The 26,559-nt window shown below is 38.8% G+C and overlaps 2 protein-coding genes across 5 annotated transcripts in view; one reads left to right on the top strand and one right to left on the bottom strand.

Moving 5' to 3' along the window:
* Nucleotides 1-4,725, top strand: part of sema3d (sema domain, immunoglobulin domain (Ig), short basic domain, secreted, (semaphorin) 3D) — a 34,368-nt gene extending 29,643 nt beyond the window's left edge. For both annotated transcript variants that reach the window (XM_088379085.1, XM_088379084.1), the window contains exon 18: nucleotides 2,517-4,725. In XM_088379085.1, the coding sequence (XP_088235211.1) occupies nucleotides 2,517-2,936 (420 nt within the window). In that variant the 3' untranslated portion in view covers nucleotides 2,937-4,725. The remainder of the gene's footprint in view (nucleotides 1-2,516) is intronic.
* grm3 (glutamate receptor, metabotropic 3) overlaps nucleotides 1-26,559 on the bottom strand; it is a 162,256-nt gene that overhangs the window by 90,894 nt on the left and 44,803 nt on the right. The window lies entirely within an intron of this gene.

Here is a 26,559-nt window from a genome sequence, read left to right as displayed (position 1 = left end):
GGAATAAATCGGGCAATCGGGAATGAACAAGTTCCTTAAATTGAGTCGTCATTGATTTTCACGAGTGCCTTGGGCTTGGAAGTGTCAAGTCACAAGGACAGATGAACATTTGCAGTTTATCACACCGTGATAGGAACTTACTCCTATGAATTGCTTTGTCATTCAGTGGCCATTATCTTCTCAGTATCAAACTATAAGTAGTTATCCATCGATTCGAAACTTCAGAGATTTGCGAGAGGAGCGAGGGAGGTAGAGAAAGTTCAGGGCGAGAGGGATCATTTAAATTGAAAAATGTGTCTTTTTTTCAGTATTTAATACATGTGAATGTTTACTTTGTTTTTTACAGTGTAATACCTGTACTCTAGAATGCACTTTTTCTTAAACACAATGACTTTTGGGGGATTTTGGATGGACCCCTTCAAATGCATGCTCAGCTATCCACAGATTTGCATATTCATAACAGAGTGATCCACACAGTCACACACGTTTGCCGCTACCCTGGACACACAGGGGTGTTTTCAGTGTTTATGTGTGGGACCATGTGATGATTTGTTACCTAATGTGCTCAAAACAAAACGTGACCAAGGACCAAGACCTTATGCATGGGGTCATCTTCCCCAAGGAATGTCATGTGATGGTCAGAAGAGTTAAAGAAAAACAAGGATGTGGGAGGGAGTGGTGGTTGTGACACAGAACATAGGAATTGTGGAAATGGTGACACCATTTTAGATACACAATGTTTTATTGTATTTTGTTTTACTACGTGTCAGTTGCGCAGTAAGATGGAAGGGACAAACAACTTGAAGCAAGCATTTTTTTCTTTTTTTTTGGAAAACTGCATGTGAGCGAGAACATGTGCTGACGAATACTTGATACCAAATTAATGTTTGGTTGAATTATCCAATGACTCACATTAGGAAAGCAGTTTGAATAGAAATGGGCGGGCAGCATATCAAGAGTCCACAGAGTTCCTTTATCTATCTATCTATCTATCTAGAAGTTGTTAGGTGGCAAAACTGAGTGGCTGCTCACTCACTGTACCACCCACAGTGCAGAACGAACCCCCCAATATTGAGTGATTTGAGTCACAGTGTGGCATGTGGCTATTAGGTAAGGTGTAAATCTTTGACCGTAGTGTATTTGGATAAAGGCATGTCAGAGACCTTTTATTAAGACTCCTGGAAATTGTTTTAAATTGTGGAAAACATTTAAACAAGCAATAAAACATGACTTTGACATTGATGAGTTTTGATGAAATACTATTTGTCATTTTACCTTGCTGAACATAGTCAAAAGCTGACAGAACATGAACAGGAGATTTGTGGGTTTAATGATGGGAAGCCACACAGTATGTCCCGGCTCAGGACATTCCATTCAAGTTGGCTTCATGTTAAATGCACACTTTCTGGTTTCTGGTTGTAAATCTGCTTATTAACGGTTGTTTGAGTAGAGTTTATACGAAATAGCTGCCTATAAAACTGCTTTACTGCCCTTGAAAAACACACAATTATGACATAAATGTTTTTTACCAGTCAGCGATGTATTCTCAAACTGTTATGCAGATGCCCCAAGGCCTAAGGGGGGTTGGGGGACATGGATCCACTACCTTCCTTATCCAAAAACCCATCAAATTGGGTTATTACTGTGAGCTGCTACACAGTATCTTGTCACTCTGATAATTAGGATAGTGTGACATAAAATATTATAATGCATAAATGTTTTATTGTCAACACACCAATGCTGGAAAAGTTATTCTGAGGTATGCAGCTATTATCAAAACACCTGAAAGACAATTTAATCTGTAAATTAGTGAAATTAGCTGAAATATTGATGCCTCAAATACTAGATCTTTATGCTGAAGAAATAATTATCAAATGAAAAGATCAATATTTCAGTCATTCAGTCAATGTATAACGAAATGAAACGGCGTGAAAAAAAAGTGGGTGGGATCTATTTTATCCGCTTGACTAAGTGTGTAATGCCTAAGCACAGTGGTATGACACGCTGCTCTATGAGTCAGTCACTCAGTTTCAGACATTAACAAAATGGCAGGGCGTAAACAAAACCATGTGTGGAGCAATTTCAACTCCGCAACCACAGCCATGTTTTGATTTTTGTGGACAATCAGTAAGCAGTTGCGGTGACACACACAAAAAGAAAACTTGTGAAACACCTCAGGTCAAACCACAAAACAAAGCATGAGGCATTTATAATGTGGCAGAGTCATGGACAGAAGAGGAAAGAAGCCAATAAAGCATCAACAAAACAATGGGTGACATGGAACGCCCTGACCAATTCAGTGCACTTCCTATTTAAGGCTTCATTCCTACTTTCTGCAATTCTGATTAAATTCAAGCTACGACTGTCATGTCTGGGCCAAGCACATAAAAAATGCATTCTCATTTGGGATTTTACTACTGCCTTAACAATTTTGTTCTCTTGAGTAAACAAACGTTGAGAGTTTGATGCGGTTTCCATTCCGAGCTTAACCGTTGCATCGTTTTTTTTCCTTACAGGTCAGGCCTGATGATCGCATCATACAAACAGAGCGAGGCCTCCTGATTCGCTCTTTGCACGCATCAGACATCGGCGTGTACGAATGTGAGGCTCAAGAGCACACTCACTTTGCCCACACGCTCCGCCGGATCACCCTTAAGCTGGTCCCACACGGACAACTGGAACGAAAGCCCAAGGCCGCCGAGGACACGATGATGGAGCTACAGCATGGCCACCGTTACAAAGACTACCTGAGGCTCTTGGGCTCCCCCGTGGGCTCCCTAGAGGAGTACTGCGACTCCCTTTGGCTCGAGAAGAGGCCGGCGAAGACCCGCATCCGAGCTTTGGGAGTCGGCAAGTGGAAACACATGCAAGAAATGAAGAAGAGTAGGAATAGGAGGCATCACAGAGAAAAGGAAAGAGGGACTGACAAACTGTAGTGAACAGTAGACGATGGAGAGGGCTGTAAAAAATGGCGGGACGGATGAATCGTCAAGCAAAAAAAGTTCACAGACTATATTTTGTGGGCAGTTTTTTGTACTTTTTTTGGGAAAGGTTCGATGTAAAATGTTTCAAAATGCAGACCAACTGATTAATCGACGAAATGTAATTTATACAAACCTCCCCGAATTGGTACGCGAGTTTGAACAGTTATTCTTTTAGTCGCAAGGCAATCTTGGAACAAAACAAAACATCTTTATGGTTTGAAATGTGTAGAAAATAGCATTATTTGGTAGACAAACCTATGACCCAGCAAATGGAAGTCTTCAGTTTACGAATGAATTAGTAAATTCCGACGGTAGTGAGGCAACTCTGTAGAAAATGGTGTGAAATTTTGATGCTTCCTTTGAATGTGGTAAAAAAAAGTAGCGCAATGTGTAGGACAAATTAAAAAAACAAATTCCATTCCTCGAGTGGCAACACAACCTAAATCCATATATTAGTCCTCGTGTTGTAGTCTATCACTAACTTTTGCTTATGCAGTCGTGAAAATAGCTGTTCTTGTTTGAAAAAAAATCCAGTGAAAAAAGTAAGAATGACTGTAAATGTAAATGACTTCCACGAATTGTCGTGTCGTTTCCTTTAGAAACCGAGGACCCCCTTAATTAAAGTGTGTTCCCTACCTATACATATATATTTTTAGCGAATGTTTCACAATCTAATGACACAATTCCACTTGCTGACGTCGGTTTGTTCTAATTGAATCACCAAAACTCTTCTGGTCTCAGGAGTATAATGCAAGTCAATTTGGCCACAAAATGAACACCAAAACCAACGAGTTATCCATTGATTGTTATGCCCCATCCCTTCTTTGGCCACTGAGAGACTTTAAACTACTATCAAATTAGTGGATGATGAAAAGACGGTTTCCACTTGGAGATAACAATGCATTCATGTTGAATGTCTGTAAATAATTGTATAACTTATACAGAATATAGAGGCGCAACTCAAAACAGTGAACCTCCACTATGCCGCGAAGGGAGATAGTCCGCGAGTAATTAAAAACACACACAAAAAGTTGTGGAATTAACAAAAGATGCCACAAAATGGTAAAGCATTTTTTTCAGCCTGACAAAATGAAGCTCCTCCCCTCAGGAAGTGCTTGATAGCGATAATTTTTATGAGCAACATGGCTAAGGCCTAAGCACAAAAATGATAAATAGATGAGTCAACAAATAACAGCGGCTAGGTTCCCCCTAAAATTTGGTAGTGGAGAACCACAAATATGGGCGTTCACTGTAACTTAGAATATTATAAAAGTCAAATTATGTAATTGAAAAAGTGAAATAAAATTCATGCAGATGCATTAAAAATACTTTTCAGAACTTAAATTCCTTCCTAATTTCCATGTTTAAAAATAACTCATTTTTTGGGACAATTATTTGGGGTTTTTGTTGTTTAGTTGTAAGCTACAATCACAAAAGTGTTAAAAAAAATTAAATAACCATCATCATGAAATAATGATGTTGTTAATTTACATTATGTATAATTTCCACATTTTGAATTGAATTGTTGAATTCATTAAGAATAAATTATGCTTACACTTTATTCTACTTCATTGAGATGCACCTATGTCAAATGCCCATTGTAGTCTAACTAGTGCTTTTATGATAAACATGTAGGCTGTGATGTCAAGGACAGCCCATATTATATTTTTGTACTGTCAGATCACTTTTTTTGATGTTGTCGTTGAAATTATTTAAATAAATAAGTCTCGCGTGCATAAAACCTGAACGTCCTTGTCATCTGTAAATAAATGTAAGAGGCGTGCAGTTTCTAGAACACGCGCGGCTTGAGAATTGGTGGGTTGGCCTTTATCCAGGTCTCCTGATATAGCAATCGAGGTCCCCGGACGCTGTACGTCAGGATGATTCAAGACCAGCTGCTCTCTTATTTACTCGAGACAAAAAAAAATAAAGAAAAGTTGCTGTGTATGTAAAAGCATGTGATCGTGCTGAGGCTTCCCAGAATAAAGTGATAAACATCTTCACGTGTTTTAGTCTTATGCAAACCTCAATAGTGTCACATTGTAGGAGTTATTTGTAAGATTAACACCTCGAAGCCCTTTTTGTGTCTAAAAATTATCTTAAAACAAGGGCTCTATGAAGAACACTACAGTGATCCTCCACAGTGATTCTTCGTGTCGCTTTATGAATATTTTACACACTTTCTCCATGGTCATTGTTTATTTATTGACGGGCCCGCAAAGACCAAACATCTAGCAAAAACACAAACCACTCAACAATGTCCTCATTCTTCAGTAATTATTTTATAGTTTCCTTGAAGGGAGCTGCTACTCAGACAGAAGCAGCGGGAAAGGATGAAAAGCGGTCGTTTGATGTGATTGCGGTAATGAGAGCGTTGGAGTGGCTAAAGACGCTCGTGTGTGTCTGTGTGTGTGTGTGTGTGTGGGGGGGGGGGGGGGGGGGAGGGGGCAAAACACTTGCACAAAGATGGAGGCAGGTTGCAAATATCGAAATTCCTTTCAGTCAGTTTCAAGCTTGAGTTACAAATTGAATTTGTTCTGTGACCTGTTCTCAAACTAAAAGATTTGCAAAGTGAGATAATGTTTCACGTTGAAAGAAATGGAAAATCTGTTTCAAAATCAGACCATTATGTTTGTTATATTTGTTGTGTGATTAAAAATTAAATTGTAGTGAAGTATGGCAACGCTGTAAGTAAAAACAATTTATGATAATGAAATAACATTTCGCTCGCAAATCATTGTGCAGTGTCAGCCTTTTTAGGTACGGATATTTTTACTTGAGCTGTGGTTAAAGTTAAAGTTAAAGTTAACTGCTAGCCTTAACTTACCCCCACCTACCACAACCCAGTGCAGATTTTACATTTCATTGTGGAATGTGACGGGCATTTTAGGCAATAAGCAAAAATACCTGGAGCATGGCGCCAATGATGTTTATGTGGAGTGATAAAAAGCACCAAGTTCTGAGCCCTCCTTGGCCAGACCAAGATTGTTTACAAAGCAAAACTACTTGGGCACAGTTTTTTCAAGGGGATAATGCAAATACTTTAAGATTTTTGGGTTGGTGATTGGCCACAAGAATAGCTCAGGCCCTGCGCTGAGCAGATCTGCACAAACTACAATTTGAATATCCTTGCAAATGATACCAGTAACCAGACGCTCAAACAGCATGTCAAAAGGATTGAGAGCGGAATTGAGACGTCAACAGAGAGTATTTACAGCTGTGCCGATGTACGTGTTTGTCAAGTGGTGACAGTGAACCTTTTGGCTTGGGTGGAGGCAGTCAGAATTGCGTCGTAGCTGTCACGCCTGGTCGGTATTGATGGTAGCCCGAGGATAGCGTCGGACTAGTGGTATGTGTGAACCAGCTCCAAACAGTTGTTTCCCGACAAGTAACGATCACCTCTTCCTGATTTACCGACATATGCGACCACCCCTCTTCTCAGCATTTGTGACAAGAAGAATATATAGGAGATCCTAAACCAGGTATGTCCAAGGTCTGACTGCGGGCTATTTCGCTTTTGACTTTGGGTGGTATAGAAATAATAATAAGTCTGTTTAAGATGCTCTGGGGAAAAGAAAATCACTTAGGTCAAGAGGAGTCGTTTCAAATGTTCTTACTGCAGTAATTAAAGACCATAATAGAGGGGGCAGTGGAAGGCTAAGTAGATGACCTCTATCCTGCGAGCTCAACTCCATTTTGCCTTGCATTTTTTTTTTTTTTTTAAATATCTGCTGACTTAATTATGGCTCGTTCACACAGTGTTTTGTCATTGCGGCAATGTTACATCCAATTGGAGAGGTGGCAGTGGAATGATTTTAGATTGAAAGCTGCAAGAGATTTTGGCAGCAGCATGGTAAATGACATGGATAAAATGTAGGAAAAACTTTTTTCTTTGGTGTTCCACGCAGTGTCCTGCGCTCAGATACACAAGAAAAACAACATGCTTATCAGCAGATGGCTGGGATTCATTACATGCTGAGTAAATAGCAGAGATGAATGGAGATCTTCACTACTTTTGAGTGCTTGGTTCCTTGAAACGTGAGATTTTAGAGTTTAATAAACATGCTTCGGTTGCATCACATTTTCTCTTTATTGTGAGCAAACTCTGGGCTTTGTGATCTAACTACGAAAAGCATCAGGCTACCACCTGTTTTGGTATCTTAGCAACCAGAGACGAACATTGACACACTTGCTGTCATTGTCTGCGCATGGATATGTTTTATGTATATTTTTAGCATTTTTCATAAACTAATGAAGGAGAATATTCAGTATGTGTCCTCAGTGTAATAAAACTCAATACCGAGGCCTGGAATTATCGTCCTAAATTCAATATTTATAAATTGACCCAAAGGTCTGTTTCCACACACTGATCACAGTTGCATGGTCAGTTTGGACTTGTATTCAAAAACAGCCTGCGGTTATATTTTGTCTGCGTCAAAGCTTTATCAATACACAACATACATTCTTGGCATTTTCGCTGGATATAAATATTATCGCACTATGTTACGCGCTGAACGAGTGTTGGTCTAATTTAGATTTGAGACGGTTCTTATTAGATGGTGAATGTATGCTGGATTAACTGGGAAGAGGTGTTATTTGACATTCCACTATTTAAATAATCTTGGCGTCCTTTTGTTGATGGAGGCGTTTAAGAAGAGCTTGGAGTCAGCCTCGGACTTTAGCACTTTGTTTTTAAAGTGTCAACTTCATGATTTTCTTTTGACAAAGAGAAGACTAATGTTCTGGTTCACTTTAAAAGTATAAATTTGAAAAAACATCAAATGGGCATCCATTTCTATTTTCAACATATCGCTTAGATTAACCACTTATCCAGAACTAATGTATTCCAAGTGGCGTAAAAAATATGAGAGTAATAAAAGAAACACAAGCAAAATCTCAGAGTACTCTCAAGAGGAAACTGATGGAAGCTATATTTGAGTCTCATAACACACTGGGGTAACTAAACATTAATGTATCAAATGATTCAGTGTAGTTCAACACCACAAGCACATTGTAAACATGATAAAGAACGACCTATCAATCATAAATCAACAACATGATATTTGTTCTGGTGGAGTTTTTTGACACAGGTCTTGCGTTGGACCTTATTTTTTCAAACCATGGAACCTTTCCAAACAATGTTGACACGAGATTGAATACATGCTGGAGTCAGTGGGAGTCTTAATGCATCACAGATTACAACATTGCTTGCGTCCAATGCCAGAAGAGATCATATTCCACACAACGTTTGTTATGTATGAGCGTGTGAATATGCGTTCCTCATGTCTCCGAGACTTTCATGCACACAAATGACTGTTGAATAGGTTTTTGTAGGCCTTTACTTATTTTAGCTCTATCGTGCTATTTTGACTTGCGGGTTTATTTAATCCTAGAATTAAACAGGGAAGAAATGTTTCTGCAATTTTTTCCCACTTTTGTTAACTCAGTTTTCTATGAGTTCATGCTTTAATTTACTGGATATTATTGGATTATATATATATATATATATATATATATATATATATATATATATATATATATATATAGTATGTACAGTGGATGCTTGCTCGAAATGCATTAGGGTGTTTTAATAATATTTTAAAAAAAGCAAATTGGTTCAATTTGGCAGCATAACAGCCGCAGCATAATGTGTGTGTTTGAAGCACTAACCCAGGTCATTGTTCTTTCAATGGCTGTTAGGCAGGCACTCGTTTGTTTGTTTTTCGCCATAAAACGCACAATGTACTTTTATTTTGTTGACGTACCACAGCCTCAAGCCAAACATGTTGCACAAAGTCTGTCCAAGTTTTAATACGAGAACAGGCAACAGGAACAAAAACAGCAGCGTATCCTAGCTGCCCTGAAAATGCAAACTACATTTTCCGATGCAGAAGCAATGCCCCAAATGTCTGTGCTTTATTTCTATGATGCATTTTTTACTTTTACTCCATAGATTTACAAACGGATTCTCTATTCATTAAATTGAGAAAATAAGCTGTATTTTAAAAAACAAAACAAAAAACAGCGATATGGACTCATGCAAACCGGGAAGGAAACAATCACAAAAACGATTTAGAGGAGCAAAATTTTCCCCATTTCAGTTTTATAAACTGAAAACAGTCTGGTTTTCTGCTGTTTTTGGTGAAACAGCTGAAAATGAAAAATGTATTTAACCCGGCCTGAAAGCAACCCGCTCAACACAGCATGTCGTTACATGTAAAATTGATGGATGATTCAGGGATTTCACAAAGGGGTACAATACCAGAAAGTAGAGCCGAAACAGCTGGAATTGTGAGACGACACACTGACAATGTCATTTCACCGATCCATCTTGCCCAGCTTCAAGCTGTTCAGGACCGGGCACAAATAAAAGCGCAATGTTCCACTTGCCTTGTCTGGTCTCCATATGAACTAAATGCAGACTTTTGAAACAATGGTCGGCCCAGATGTTACCAAAAGTGCAGTCTTATCAAAACTACCAAAAATCTCCCGCCGCCTTTCCATATAGTTTCTATTGAATATTTTGCAGAGGCACTCATTTGTTAAACAAACTATCTGACTTGCCAGGTCAACACGCCTGGCTTCTCTGTCAAAGGAATTATCTTAATGACCTCTTGGTTTGTTAATGATTTAGCGTTATCGTACTTGACCAGATGCTAGAAGACTGTGGAATAAATTCAGCTGAATTAAAGCTTTTGGTGCTTAATGAGTACATTAATCAATTAATCATTTTAAGTATGAACTACTAAATATCCAAGGCAAACAAAGTAAAAAGGCTTCTTGTTGAATAAAATGAAAAAAATTAAAATAAATCAGTTAATGAAATCAGTTGGATTTAGATTTTATCACCAGTTTCACAAACTATTATTGCCTGTCACAACACATTTTCCTTGATGCCTTGCTCTTTGTGCCGTGTCCAAATGTGCTCTCCAGTTGTAGTATGTATTCTTCATCAAAAATGCATACTGCACAGTCTTGCTTGACTGTGTTGGAACATAATAGAAAATGCTTTTTCAGTGCTAGTCCAAGTCAGTCTTAAACCTGAAAATAGTAAAAAAAGAAACATGAATCTTGCTAAAAAGTAAGCTCTTTTGACATAGCTGTTATCACTCCGATACATATTTAGGTATCTTTTTCTTCCTTTCATGCAATGCATTTTCATTGGATCATAAATTAATCATTTTAAATATTTTTTTATTTTGTGATTTTTTTTTTTACTATAGTTGAGCTAATTTAATGTTAATGCTCAAATGTGCCATTGTGCATAGTGTTATATACAGTAGAGAATACCTCCGTCTTGTTTTGACAACCACGTTGTTGTTTAGAATTTTAATGTTCATGTTACATGGAGAGCCAAGTATTTTTTTTTGAGGTGGTACTTGGAATACAAAATTTGCAAACCATGGCAGTGAACCATATGGTGTCCTCCTATGAAGGCTTCACGTTGCTTCACGGCAAACAGAGTCCTGCTTTCTGATGTGAAATCAGACCACGGCGCCAGTGCATTTCTTTGTGAATGACTAAACCTATCTCCCAATTTACCCCTCACTAGTTTAGTTGTCGGAATCCTAACTATAATAGCAAATTTGGGACTTATTTGAAGAGAGGGAAAAAAAAAGGTTGATATTAAGGAGTGGCAGCACAGTGAGTGGCACTAAGTCTGCACTTTTGGCAAGCGTGAAGGACGCGGCAGCGCTCATCAGGCTGGACCACTCTCCCCGGGTGTGAGACGACCTCGCTTGCAGACATTTTATGGCTCCTTCCGCAATGCTTAATGCTGAATTATGGCCGAGAATAAGCAGGGAGTATATTTCACAGCGGACGTGGAGGTCACGTACGAGCAGTTGTGAATTTTATAGCGGTTCAAATTGCGAGACGGGTTGGGGGGGAAAGGCCGGGCGAGAGAGATGAAATGAAAGTACTAGCAATCTTCTTGATAAATGGCAGAACATTGTCAGGGAAATGTGTCATTTGCAAAGATTCATTGGTCTTGGCAAGTCTACCTGTTTGGACCACACTGCCTTTTTTTTTTTTGTCTTACTAAGCATGTCAAATGATTTTAAAGACTTCATTCAGTCTGGAACAAATTAATTCACTCTTTTTGATTTTAATACTGAATGATGTATAAGGCCTAAAAAACCCATAAGCATTATAAATCTAGATTGTTGAATGTTGTGTCTAATAGCTTGTTACATATTTTAACATGGACACTAAACACACTCAAGCACTCAAGTACAAAATTATTCTTAGATTCATAATTTGAACAGCTTCATTACGTTCATACCAAAGATATTCAGTGGAAATAATATTACATATGGATGACAAATTATACTTCTGAATGGTGAGCACACAGAAACATGTTTGTGGTAGTCTTTCAACATGACTTTTAATGTTTTTCTTTTATGTTTTCATTTTGCTTTTGTGCCATCTGGTCAATAAAGTGTGAGATCACATTCCGCATTATGCAAAGTTCCTGGTAATACGAATTATTTCTTGTTTGCATTATAGCATCTGCTTTTGTGAGATAAAGGTGAGAGAGAATGATTGCAGAGAGGAAGGCCATCAGTCGGCTGCAAGTATTTTGAGGTTGACGCTATTATGCAAATGAGGGTGTTAAAAGTAGCGGCACACCAGCCGGCGTGTCATTAAGGCTGTAATGCCAATGGAGTTCAATATAGCAAAACCAGACACCATCCAGTTATTGCCTTTAATATGGTAAGCTTCTCCATCTGTGTATTATTATTGACAGGGGTTCTGCTCCACTCATTCCAAAAACACCCCATGTGTTATTTATTTTCTGCTGATACTTTAACTGCTTAATGTTGGCGAAGATGTTTTCCCATGTTGTCAAATACAGTCAGCCAAAATACAATAAGGCGGCACGGTAAATTACAACCACAATATAACATTTTGAAAAGTATTATGCTGTGCTCTACTTATCCTTTTGTGTTATTCTGTTTCGAGTCAGTCCAACATTGCAGTCACTATTCCAAGCCAAATATTATCTGAGTTAAAATGAAAATAAATCCAATTACCACAGGTTCACCCTACTATTGGGCCGAGTGTCTATGTGACATAAAAGGTAGCATGAATACACTCGTGCCGTTTTGTTATGATGAGATCAGAGGAACACGGTGGAAACCTATTACCCCAATTACCCAATTACATCAAATGATGGGTGATTATCAGACATCACCCATGCCACTGCTGCAGTAGACCTGTTTAATAAAACTATACACCATTTTTTACCTTCAACACATTCATTTGTGTGTTGTTTTTGACAGGCCCTGAACCTCGCAGCTGAAGTCTGACGTCAACAAAATTTTGTTTTTGATGATTTAGTCCTTTCCTTGGGTTTGATTCCTTTTTGGTCTAATCCTATTGGGGCGAGTTCCACCACACTCATTTTAAATCATACGGTAAGTTAAGATTATTTATTGCTGTGACAGTGTTAAAATAAGTTGGTATATTTTTCACCCAAGTTTTGGTGGAACCTTTGGAGGTCTTTCGGAGCTGTCAGGGGAATCAAGACCAGGAGTAATCAAACTGAAATCCACCTGACACCTCTGTCTTGTCATCAGAGATAAGAGTCCAAGGTGACCATTGATCCCAAGCGGATCACTTCATCTGACCTTAGTGTCTCCACCCCTCGTCTGTCCGCGTCCTTCCCCTCTTCAGCGCACACCACCTAAAACTCTCGGCCATCAGACGCCAGCGATAACGGGCAACTTCAGCACGGTCCCACTGTTTGCTCGCTCTAAAAATAAGAGGTTAGGTTCCAAGTATGTTCGGCATGTCAATCGCAGCTTGGATTTAAGAGCATGCGTGTTTCTGCATTAGGGATAGGTGAGGGGCTATGGCGTGGATCAGCCTGAATTTACTAAAAGGTCAAATTTTTGGAAGTGCGTATGGAAATTAATTAATTGAGCATGTGCAATTCAAATGATCACACCTGGATGACTTGCAAGGAACATACAACCAAGCTTCGTGTCACAATGAAGTATGATGACGTAAAATAAGGCGATGGGGAATATGAATCTTGTTGAAATATCAGAAACACAATTTAGCATGACGTTATTTTTTGTATCGCAACAGACATGTGATCAATGTCAACAGAAAACCCAGAGTCGGGCATTCTGCGACAATCTCTCGTCCCAAGAGTCCTCAACTGTTCCACTGACTGTCGGTAATGCATACAAGGGGAGGGGCTATTCTTAGATTCTGTCAAGCCTGTCTCCGGGGAGCCGTCGAGGGGTCTCCATTACATACACGCACATGCACGCAGGTGTCCTCAGACATCTCCATTTGATCTTTATGAAGCAGTGAAAGCCAATTGGAAAGCATGACGTTCCAAGTACGTGATCATGTTCCGCCACATGTGATACTAACTCAATTAATTGAGTGGTGTGCAGATTGGGTTGCCGCCAGCCAGCAGTTGTTGCACGTTAATATAGAGCGCCCTGGTGGAAAACAAAGAGCATGCGGCGTTTATGTGGCGCTGAGATCAGCCATTCCTTCACTCTAGAAAAGGAACATTTTATTTGTGTCACTAAACACATTTACAGACTTTAACGATGACATGATTACATATAACACGGTTAAATTTAAACAGCAAAAATGATCATGAGGTCAGTTTCAATGTTTGCTTGTGATGTCATGTTTTCAAAGTCACTCAGGAACTTTGCATCATTTAAGTCATGACATAATTTTAAATCAGGCCTGTTTATAACCAAGAAAAGCAAAACTCATTGATTTGAAGCTTTTGTGTGACTATTCCCTCAAATCTCACTGTTTTGGGAGCCCCAATACACAGTTTTTAAAATTTGTTGTTTCAGTTGTTTTGAAAAATTTTGAAGAATGCAGTGACGCTTTATTGCTTGGCTTAGCATTGGGGAGATTGAGGGAAATGTTGTCCTGAGGGCACAATTACACAGAAGCAGGAGGAGGAAATAGTATTCCTGTGCAAGTAAATGATGTAATTGACCTTCTTTTCCATCCCGGTAACCTTAACGTCACAATAGCTTGACGGCCGTAACCCAACACTCCCTTTTAGATGTGAAGCCTGGGACTTTGATCATTTTGCTTTTTCTCGATCTCACTATACGTGTCCCCATTTGTTGCGGAGCCTGTAGCACCTGGCAGTTGGGGCCAGTTTTGAACCCCCACCCCCCACTGCCCTCCATCACATGTAAATCCCGAGGTAGGCGTCTTGAGCACATAGCACCTCATAACGAGGGCATTGACTTACAGACCACACGCAACATCGACGAGGGTAGAAATTCTGTCCACGTGTGTGGTGAGCTTGGGAGAAGGTTTGACTCCATGCAGCTGTCCTTACAGTTTCAGAATTCCAACATTCATCGAGACAATGGCAAATTGTTTCTGTCCTATTGTGTGTTATGAGAATGAAAACGCAACCCTTAATATCCTAGATTTACACTGCAAGTCCAACTGTCCAATTCAGGTTCAGTGCTTATGCTTGGTTGTCTCCATGTACGCTTCATGTGACATGCATCCCATCAGTGTTATCACAATACCTAAACTCTGAATCGAATTAATATATATATATATATATATATATATATATATATATATATATATATATATATATATATATATATATATATATATATATATATATATATATATATATATATAAGTACCTCAATGCAAAAACTGAAACGATACCATAACAAATAATTTAGAAGAGATCTGATTCGGATTGAATAAAATCAATGCTGTCTTTCTCGTCGCCTCTTTCTGCTGCCATAAGGTCACTAAAAATTGGAATTGCAACATCTTTCCCGACTGGAATGTTGACTCACACCCACACACAGAGCAATATCTTATTGTGGGTTCAAAGTGTGAATTTGAGAGACAGATGCGACATCCAAAGTAAACTATCTGTTAGCACAGACATGAAAACGTACAATAGTAACTATTATTGTGCAATTTCTATTGTTTCACTGGCCAATAATAAAAATGAGTGTTTTACCACATTTTCACCGCACAAGATGTTTGAACTGCCACATTGCTCAGTGTGTGCTTGACTCAACACTTGCACAATGCGCGAGGTTCTGCTAAAATAATTTACGCCAAAACAAAGTAAACAATACATCTAAAATACAGTGTTTCATAAGAATAATTAACCATAACTTATATGTGCCTTTGGATGGATTTGTAAAAATAAATGCAAACGACATACGTACCGCGCCGGTTACATTCAAATGGATGAGAGCAAGCCACATTATATTTTATCATACTTATTCTCTCTCATGTTCTTTTTGTAGTACCTTGCTATTATGTATTTATTTCTCCAAATGTAGACTTCCTCTGAAAATGTCTGTCTAACTGCAGATGAGATTTTTACTTAGGTACGTTGCTCTCGTGAAAGCAAATCTATAAAAGTTAAAAGCTGGGTGAAAGTGCACCTGTAATATTTGTTCAGAAGGGATTGACTCCCATAAACTCCATGTTGTGCTTTCACAAGGTTTTGTACCTTGTGCTGGCTTATTTTTTTCGTATCATTGTGACGTATTATTGCTATTTTATTGGCAGTTACTTGATTAAATTGACTGTTCTTGAGTTTCCAGAAGCTGATAGCATTCTTCTATACTAGGCTGCTTCAGAGCCGTCAAAGACTGGCTTTCCTTGGAGGTGGGTTAGGCTCTTAATCGTCCAGATTATCTTTTTGTTTTGGGTAGAATCCAAAGGGTAGAACAACGTTGTACTTGGATATCTTCTAATACTGTACTCCATGCATGATAGGAAGGTTAGAGTTGGCTTTTGTTGCTCACTGATGGATTGTGCGCCTGCGGTCGTTTGCTCTGCAAGCAGAGCTCTAAAGCTATGTTTCTGGTGTTTAATGGTCTCCCATGAGCCTGCTCCCGTTTTTACTGGCCAGCTCGTGCGAGGGCGGAAAAGACAAATGTGATGATGCCTGAGGGGGAAAGGAATAGAGAAGGGGAAAGAAAAAAAAGATACGATGCGGAAGCTGAGTTTGTGGATTGAAAGAAGTATTGGACGCATCGATAGGAAAAGAGGGTAAGACGGACGTTGACAAGTAGGTAAAAAGAAACAGAGACGCGGGACTTGTGGTGTAAGGTAACTCAGAGCGCTGGACTCAGTCTGACTTGCGCTGATGGATGGGCTGTTCCACAGGAGACGTCTGACGACTGGATGAAAAGGCTCGACTTTAACCACATGACATCCCCTTGAACCCAATATGCTCTCCAACACAGCGCTTGTCCACAAATGTAAGAGCATGGCCGAATGCACTGCTCATAAATCTGTCACTTTTACTTCAGTACTTTATCATTTTGCAAGCTCTTGCAGCACCTTCTTGAATTAATACTAAACATGTGCCCCCTCCCAAAATAAATGAAATTTTGTTTCTTAAAAGTAAAACGTGAAGGGAGAATAGGATATTGTCGTGGATTATTGTTGTGGATTTGTTTTGTTTGTAAATCGATTTGTGTGTTATCTAATCAATTTCCACAAGTGGAATGAATTGACATGCCATTTATCCATGACAGCCTCCCAAAGTATATTTTTAAAGAGAAACAACAATTAATTGCCAAAGATAAATATGGAAACACTGTGGTGACATGGTGGAGTAAAGGTTAGCATGTTTGCCTTACAAGTCTGAGATTTAATTTGCCCTTAGTTGTTTTCAAACTGTGACATTAAAAATTTAATATTTGCAAGACTTTAATAAAGCAAAAAAAAAAGTCATACTAGAGTTTTTTTTTTAATTAAAAGTGGGACTTGGGGATAAAATTCAAGGCTGGTGAAAATATAACCCAGTTTGTATGCTTTTATTGGTTTCAGCAGATCCACCATCAAGTTTAGGGTCACACTAGCAGCCATTCATCACAAAACAGACTCCAGCATGGAAGTGCCACTTCGCTTCCCCAATTTAGGACAGCTGAGAATGCAATTCGGACATTTCACTCTGTAAAAACAGTTGTGTACCTAAAAGTACATAAAAAATGTACTTGAGTATTCACTTTTTACTTTAACTCCCTGTGTGATATCATATCTGTACTTTGTATTGTTAAAATGGGCTCATATCTGTACTCCTACTTAAGTATACTTTGTAACCTCGGATGATTTTCCATCTGATGTGGCGGCAGGAAGTTGGTGACAGAGCTAATTTGGCAGCGGGTGTTTCTGGGTCTCACTAAAAGCTTCATTTGAGGCTTGCTGCAAAACCAGCGGGAAGTCGCGGTCGTACTTTACGACCTGGGTCGTCTGAAGGGATGGAGTCAGTTACAGGGCAGAGAGATGGGAACCTGCACGCAACCACCAGCACTGAAGATATATATAGCGGCTCTCCTCCACCTCCCCCACCGCCCACCACTCTTCCTCAGAGGTGAATGGGTCGTATAAAAAACACATTTTACAGCTTATATGACCTGCTTTCACACAGACTTCCAAAGCTTTTATTTAGGATGTGGTTGGAGCCACTCTCATATGGTCACCATTACGACTCAAATGTAATTCACGCATTTTTTTTATGTAAAATATTCTGAAATAATCTCGGAATAGTAATGCATAGTGCATTTAATTCTGAATTTTCTTCACCTCAAATGTATTTTCAGATTGTGTTCCCAGAGTCACAACATGCTGTATTGCACAGGTGTCAAACACAGCCTGACAATTTTGTAAGAAAAGTGAAAAGGTGTAGGGGCATTGGGGGGGGGTGTAAAAAAAAAAAGGTGGGTGTCGGGGTGGGAAGTGGGGTGCTGACAGCAACAGGATGCATGGACATTTTCACGGGGGTTGATTTGGGGCCCTCCCATAGAGTCGCACACTGCCACCATTGTCCTGAGACGAGGACTGACCGCTCGTTTGCTCTCGGTGACCAGGTACGGAGGCCAGGTCACCTAGTCCAGACACTCTAAAACCAAATCTTAATTTGAGGTAGGGGCTGAAATTGATTTATTTCAATCATTCACAGATTTACCTTGACTGACAGGATTGGTCATCAATAAAGAGAGTGACGACAATGAATGAAAGAATACGTGAAATCAATACAATTAAAATGGCTATTTCTCCCCATATAGCCTTAAAAAATAAATAAAAATATTCCAGAACAGTCCCGTCTATGAACCACTTGAGAATCCAGGTACTAATTCTTGAATGTTGTACATGTGCCTAATAAAATACAATTGATCTTATGTCTGATTGCCAGTAGATGTTGAAGGAATGCTATTAAGATTGCTAAATGCAAGTGCCATATGTGCTACTTTGTGTATTTAAGAGTCTTGTGCCAATCACCTCCGGTGCGCTGAGAAAATATTTATTCATATTTAGCACTTTCTTTTGTTACCTTCTGTTTTGTCTCGCACTTCTATAGTGATGTTTTTTTTTCTCTTCACTTGGTACCATGTGGAGTTCCTGGTGTGTAAATCAACACCTTGGCTGACACTCCACAGCACCAGGCTAATTGCTCATTTAACTGACACCAGCTTTACAGTAAATGAAAATTATAACCTCATGCAATACTGAATTGTGACAAAACCAGGAACACACGCCTGAGATGCTCTGACAAACCCGTATGGTCGGTGCCACAAGCAGCTGGTGCCCCACTGTCCTGGAAACAATAAAGGCAAGAGAGAAGCTCGATTGTGGGAGTGATGGGAGCAGTTCAAGAATAATTTTGGCTTGGTGAAAAAGACAAAAACGAGCTAAAAGCTTATTGGCCTCTTCGGAGGACTGGTGGCTAATCACACATTCCTAAAACTTGGATCCATCAGTCCATTTCCAACACCGCTTATATGCGAAATATTTCATCTCACATTCAAAAGCCACTGCGTCAGAAAAGAAAGGCACACAGTAACACATGCTTGGAAATGCATATGGTGTTCATCATGACAGTGGTTGTCAAAAGTGTAGTACCGTCACTGCATATGGACCACCCAGTATTAACGTTCAATCCCAACGAATTTTTTTTTGTCACTTCATTTTCACACAGTGACGACGTAACACGTTGGTGCTCCACCAATTTTCCGTAGTATCAGACTCTTAACTTGTTTGCAAGCCTTTCGGGAAACAACATTTTGAGGCACCACATACGTATAATGATTCTTTGAAATTTTGGACACAGCTATAGAAGAGTTCGGTAGGATTAGCCATTTTTATTTATTGCATTTTCAAAAGTGGAATTGAGGTCAGGTTTCTGACATTTCCCTTTAAAAAAAAGTCTCAGCACAATGAAATTAATCAAATCTTGACCACATATTAAAATATATCGTTCGTCATCACATCACAATTCAATTCTGTGACCCGTAGAAGGTTCGATGTGAAAACAGGACACGATTGCGGAACCCGTTTTGACTGGGCATGATGTAAGCTAGTTGTGCTTTTCTGTTGTTCATCCTTTTTTGAGATGATCCAGTCGAAAATGATGAATATGTGCAATCGTCATCTGTTCAGGTGATTGTGTAATTTGTGTGAGAAGCTAAAGTGAGCTTGTGTCCTGGTTGCCGGTCCTTTCCATTCTCAGCAGTTGTCATTGCGAGATTTATTGTAGAACTGTTGGCATGCGAAATTCAGATCCACAAGCTTGCTAGTAAAATTTTGCTTTGGTCTCATTTAATGGGACTACATAAAACATTTGCAATGTTATTGAAAACGACTTAAAAACATACTAAATATAATAACTGAAGGGAAATATGGCGTGTTATTATGCTGGCAAAGCCTCATTTATTTTGTGTTACCCTGACCACAGAGAGAAAAAAAATATATATAGCTGGTAAAATGTCTCTTGATGTTCGTGCGTCTGCATGTTTGTCAACAAGTCAGTCGTGAGCACAGTAAACGTAAAATGTTTACGGGCTTCAAATCAAACCCAATAAAACTGGACACAGTTGAAGAGCAGTTTGTAAATGACGTATTCAATGACAGCTGCTTTCAATGTAGAGCTCTCTGTATTGCCAGCCCTCATTTTGACAGATCTGTCAAAACCCACAGAAAAACTTAATTTAATGTTGTTGGTTTGTGTTAAAGTAAATTTATGGATATGGTGAAGGCAATCAGATCTGCTGTCCGTGCTGATGAGGTGTCAGGAGAAACCAGGAGAAATTCTATACTGTATTTTTCAGAAGATGTTAAAAATGCTTTCACAGTATTACACTGAATAGAAATCAGCAACACCGCTGCTACAATGTGCTTAACACTTGCTAACAAGGAATCTTACATTTCTTGATGCACAAAAGTATGTTTTACCACTGATGGGAATTTTCATGCGTCAAACTACAACAAGAAGCTCATCATCTCGCATGAAAAATTCCTGTCCAGTATGTCGTATCTTTGCTGTTTTCCGCTGTCGTATCGAGCTGTCTGGTCAGGCGTCAGCATATCAAATCACCAGGATGAAGAGTGCGTATGTTCTGTTAACACACTAGCGTGAATGAAACCATCTGCACGGCATTAGCGCGACATTCTGCAGCCTTTTTCTGCGGATGTATGAAAACACACACCAGCCGGCCACTCTAATCTGACTCGGTCTGCTTTTGCTGTTTATTATTTCAAGCCGAAATGGAAACGTGCAGTAACTGGACTTGCGCTGCACTGACAACTGCAATGACAATTCCACCGAATGTTGAAGATGAGGTGTCCGGCAGCACTGCCAACAATTAAGCTTATACCATAAAAAAATAAATGAAGATGTGAGGTACTTCAGCTACTGGTCTCTCTGCGGGAAACCTTTAGGGAGAAGTAAATGTGAAAGTCATCGTAATAATCTTTTTGTATGTTGTTTTAGCCTAACTCCTGCCGAAATATTTTATCTCTGAGAACAAGCGCGCCTGGAGGAATGGAACACCAACAGCAGCCAAAGTTTATATTTGGACTGTACTTCCGAAATGTAAATTTTCTGAGCATGGGTAGCAGTTTCATAATAAGATTTTCAAGATTTTTGGTGATTGGATGCAGTGCAATTTAGGTGTCTGTACATCTACTTTGACATCCATTCCATGAATCCTCTTCAACCACAGCTTCTCCATTTGATTTTTTCCCCAATTCCCACCCACCCTTTTTCACTGTAGTATCGTGCATGTTCCTGCAGTCTTCTTCTATTCCGTCCCTACAGGGACGGGCATGCCCGACAACATGACCTGTGCACCCTTGAGATCATCTCTCTGTACACCAAAGCCAACACTTCTACCAACATAATTGACAAATGCAAATGAGGAATGCTAAGCAATTTCCGTGCTGCTGGAAATACAAATATACATGACCAGCCATCACACAGCTTAGACAAATTCTCAGATTGGTTGATGTACATTTTCCACCTTAACAGCCAACCTTCAATTTTATAGACAAACTAAACCATCATGCAACATTCGGTGCATTCCAACACATCCCTCGTAAATAAATCAGAAATTGCATATGAACTATAATGCAGTACAAGGAGCAACACTTTATATTGTACGTTTCATACATGAAACTATCTTTTACCCTGAAGTGGTTTCCATGCGTGTTATTATTCAGCGAGCGCCTGTTTTGTAACCTCGGATATCATGTTGCCACGGTGGCAAGTTTACACCTTTCTACAAGGCAGAGCATTAAGTTATTGTATTGCTATTGCACTCGGGAACAGACCCGATAACATTAGGAGAGAATTTGCCTCGAGGCGAGACAGCATGACTTGATCTCATAGTGAGATGTAAATATGTGGTAAATATGCGGGTAGTAACTAAGAGCAAGCGTGCCGGCGTGCGCTTTATGATGGCATGCAGCCCACTTAATGGATTGATGGAGTGCTCAATGTTTGCTCATAAACCTGCGGCTTTTATAGAGTCTGTATAGGCTCATAATACGAGAGAAAGTGTTCTTCTGGGAATTGAAACACTCGAAACTCTTGGTGCGACTCGTCGTATCAGTTTTACAGCAACAGTAACTCAATAATGATGACTTTGGAACTTGACCAAAATTTACTGGAAAAAAAATCCTATTAACCCTCCCCATACTACATCTACAGTCCACTCAGAACTTCATGTCATTGTTTTACTATTATTGCTCCTTTGTAAAGATGGCACCAAATAGTAAAATTAGCACTACATCCCAGTTTTTTTAATTCTCATTTAAGAATATACATGCATCATTTTGGATATGCTTTATCCTAAAATCAAACTCTACAAAGAATAGTAGTTTTTGTCTTTAAATGAGAAAATGGCCCTGTAAACATTCTTAATGCATTCAGGCCTCATTATAAAGTAAAATATGAAAACGCACCTCGGCTGTGTTCAAATAATTTCAGTTGTGTCCAAGATCAACAAATAAAGTACACGTGTCAAATGGAAGGCCTTCCAGAAAAACGTACTGCATCATTCTCAATCTTTTCACTTTGACTGGAAAAAAAAAGTCAATGTGTCTGGCACAGTAAGAAAATATAAGCTGAAGCCAACGTGCTTGTGTGTCAGTGGGAGAGTGGGAGACTTTTTCAAGTTTAATAGTGCCATCGAAAAAAGGCGTAAGAATTTGTCAGCTGCTTCGATGTGCTGAGAGTACTGATTGTTTGGATCACAATGACCTAATAAATGACACGTAATGCAAACACATCATGAGAGTGGACTAAAGGCTTGCCTATTTTCCAGAATCATAAAAAAGACATGTAGTAGCATACACCTTTTCATAATGTTTGTAAACAAAGATACACATCATCATAAGGTTGTTTTTGTTCTTTGACTTGAGAGCTTAAATTTCAAATACGAACACCATATATGGTGGCAGTATACTCAACTCACTTAACAACAAGCAGTTTGTCGAGCTGATTAATTCGACTCCAACTTAAAGTTTACTAACAAAACATAAAGCAAAGATAATTACATCTTCAATTTTTTAAACAACTTCATAACTTTAAGCCTTTAAGTATGCTAGCTAAACGTCAACAGTTATGGGAAAATGTCAGTGATACGCGAACACATAGCATCTATGTGGTCGGGGTATAACGCTTTCAGGCAACGAATATTTGAACACAACCGGTGCAGGACATTTAGTCCGACAATATAGCAATGATCACAGGCATATATTTTTTATCCTCTGCAAAGAATAACTAATACGAGCTCATTGAATCACAGAGATTTTGTGTATGACTGTATTGTACTGCCCGATGACTGCTGGGATAGGCTCCAGCATGCCCGCGACCCCCATGGGTACAAGCGGTATAGAAAATGGATGGGTGTATTATACTTCCCCCTCGTGGCCAAGTCATGCACGACAGAAGCCGCTTATCACAGTTCTCTTATTCGTAAAGATAATTTGACATTTGAGTGTTTTGAGTTCCGAGCATGGTCATGATTTTTCTCAAGGCACCACTGCATTGAAAATAAACAAGCTAGTCATTTTGAACTTTGCAAAATGAAAAAGAAACAAACACTCAAAGTCATTGTTGTGTAAATGTGGACTCAATCAATGCATCTTTAAAAAAAAAAAAAAAAGTTATATAATAATGTTGAGAAGCACTGTGTCATTTATTCCCCGTCTTTTGCAGTGTTATGGAAGGCGAGTGTGGGAGCTAATTGGGCCTTAAGATGCTAAGTAGAAACGTGCTGTCGGCCAGCTTCCAGCGCAGTCTGTCAGTAGCATGCACAGCAAATGGGAGTTAAGTGGTTGTTGAGGTTACACTGCCATCGAACAATCCTTCTTGGTCAATGTCTGCACATATTTTTCTCTCACTGGAACCTCTTTGTTGGAGAAGCAGACGCTATCTGGTCTCTACCAATGTGGTACTGCTTAGCTGGAAGAAATTCCTGAGATTGGAGTGGTGAAGTTTTGTGCACTATTGCTCCCTTCATACGACATTACAGTGAATTTATCACCAACGATGCAATCCAGACCCACTTGCCAAAGGTGAAGGCAATGTAGAGACAGTACAGCCTATAAGTATGTATATTTTAATTCTATTTATTTGAATATATATATATATATATATATATATATATATATATATATATATATATATATATATATATATATATATATATATATATATATATATATATATATATGTGTGTGTGTGTGTGTAAGCGTTATAGATATATGTTACATGTTAATATAAAGTTATAAATATATATAATATATATAATATACTATTGCAAGTCATGTTGCATCAGATTCACAATTGATAGAAACATGTGAATATTAAGCCATTATTTTAAGTCAAGATGTTGTGTCGTGTTGTTAGCCCTTCTGTTAAATTGCCGATGAGCACATTTGCACTATATAAAGGGCCCTCGATGGTTTGAAATACATCCCATTAATTTTAGTGTGTTTGTTTCTGGGTTGCTACATGTAAGAATTTTTGAACCACTGTCCTTATATTGTTCTTGTCCATGTGGTTGTCCTTAATCCCACTATCTCTGGATCATCCTTCATCCATGTTGCAACAATGCTTTCCATCTGGATGCTATTATTTCCTCTTCATCCTGAAGCTTCCATCATAATTTCTCCCTTTTTCAACAGTTTACCAAGAGCCATGCGCAAGTTCAGTTGACAAAACCATCATTGATGAACATCCCTGTGCACGCTATCACACAGACCAAACATTCATTCCAAAGTGGCACTTGAACATGTGAATCTTTATCCATCTGAACGATGCTGAAGGACAAAGCCTACAAGCCATCATTTGGTACTTGCTTAACTTGCCAAATAATCTGTCTCGGCCCTCACTTAAGACATCCCAATTAGTCAAACGAGTCATTAATTTTTAGCAGGGTGTTATTAAGATAAAGTTAATGAAGGTAAGGCTAATTAAGTCACGATGAATTGATGTGTCTGGGGAACCATTAGCACGTTATCTACTGCTGTTATCACACACTTGTCCGCTTTTACTGAAATACTTAAAAACTTTGTGTCGCTGACTTTGATGAAAGTTAATTTATCCATCTTCAAAACACTTTTAGACATAATGGCTGTTCTTGATTAGTTTTTTTTAAAGGTTTAGTGCTATGCAGATTATTATGCAAAGAAACATAATGCATGCCCCTGAAGTTTCTATGATGTTCCCAGAAAGTGAGCGAGAGAAAGTGAAGCAAAAAAACACCCTAGAACACTACAACTCGTATCATGACAAGTTCTGCTGAGAACAGTACGGAATTCAGATTAAACCCTTATTCGTCATCTAATTAGAGGCCATCAAAATGTCTCCAGATGAGTGAACAGTTTGTTTCTGCCCTATGACATCACATGGAACAACAAAACACAAACTTTTTACAGCAGCATAATTCATAAAAATCTATCTAAAAACTATATTAAAGGGATGTACTAGTTAAACTGTCCAATATGGCACTAAAAATGGTTGCAGTTGACAAGGCATGCAGAACAAGTCAATTCTCATAAAGTAGACAGGGATAGTTATTCCAATTATATCTTTTGTAAAATGTTATGTCAATCTGAAATGAGCGTTTACGAGGCCACATTACAAGTTAATAGCCAGAATCAGATTCTAACCATACGTTGACCATGACATAAATATCCCAGTTTTGCAATTACAACTCTAAAATACATTTTAAAATGCAGGTACTTTTCCTTCCAACACACTCTATAGGTACATTAGTAAACATTGAGTAAATCATTTCCTAAATTTCAACATCCTGATGCTGAGACGTTTTTTTTAGAGACATGCAGAATTTGTTAAAACAGGATTTTCCAAGTAATTCCTAAATATGAAACAACATCTATTATGTTCTGAGATACACGTATTAAGATTTTACAAAGTACATGTGGGTATGCTAAAAATTTTCTTAGCATCCATTTCGCAAGCTTCTTGGGCCACATCAAACTCATTCATAATCTGTCTTTAGGGATTGACTTTCTCGGACAACTTTATCTGCCAGAGTGTCATAAATGCTTCAATGGCCTGGAGTAGATTTGACTTTGTTTGGGGAAAACCCTTTCAAGTGTGCCATTATTTGTCACTCACCCAAACCACTTATTAAGCTAACCACCTTCCTGAAGGAGAGCAGTTATTAGACAGGCCGATGATATGATTGGGTTTTTTTTGTGTGGCGCTAAATAATCACTTGTGCTCAACAGCTTCCCGACGAAAAGAGAACGAGAACTTGCATAATTGGGATGCTATTGACAAAAAAAAAGTTGTTGGAGCTTTCACAACTTTGCCAATGAGGTGTTTTTTCATTTATTGGTAGCCCAGCATAACACAATGCATCACATAATACAGAGAGACCGACGGAATTTAAGATAGTTTAGTGATGTCAGTTTGGGGTAATTACTCAATTTAGCAATGTAGCAAACATTATGCTCTTAATTATTCTTTATTCACATCAAATCAGTTCACAATGTCCTCATTAGCCAGTGTCACGTCTGAAAGAACAACAAAAATATTCATCTGTGGTGAGTGGTGTGTATACTAGAAACATGCTTTGTGGAGCTGAAAAACTGTTGCAGATGGGTGGCTTGGAATATTACTGAATATGGACCAAGAAGAACTTTAATCAACTACATGAACTAATTTTTATTGGCTCAGATATCTAAATGGCTATCGAGACCGATGTCAAGGATGTACTCCTTGTATGTAACTTTACTCTATTTGATTTTGGCTTTGTAG

This window comes from Syngnathus floridae, chromosome 6 (assembly GCF_059516105.1).
Source record: "Syngnathus floridae isolate MCC-2025c chromosome 6, RoL_Sflo_1.0, whole genome shotgun sequence".
Lineage (NCBI taxonomy): Eukaryota > Metazoa > Chordata > Actinopteri > Syngnathiformes > Syngnathidae > Syngnathus > Syngnathus floridae.
Note: the sequence above shows the minus strand (reverse complement) of the source record. Positions and strands in the feature narration are given on the sequence as shown.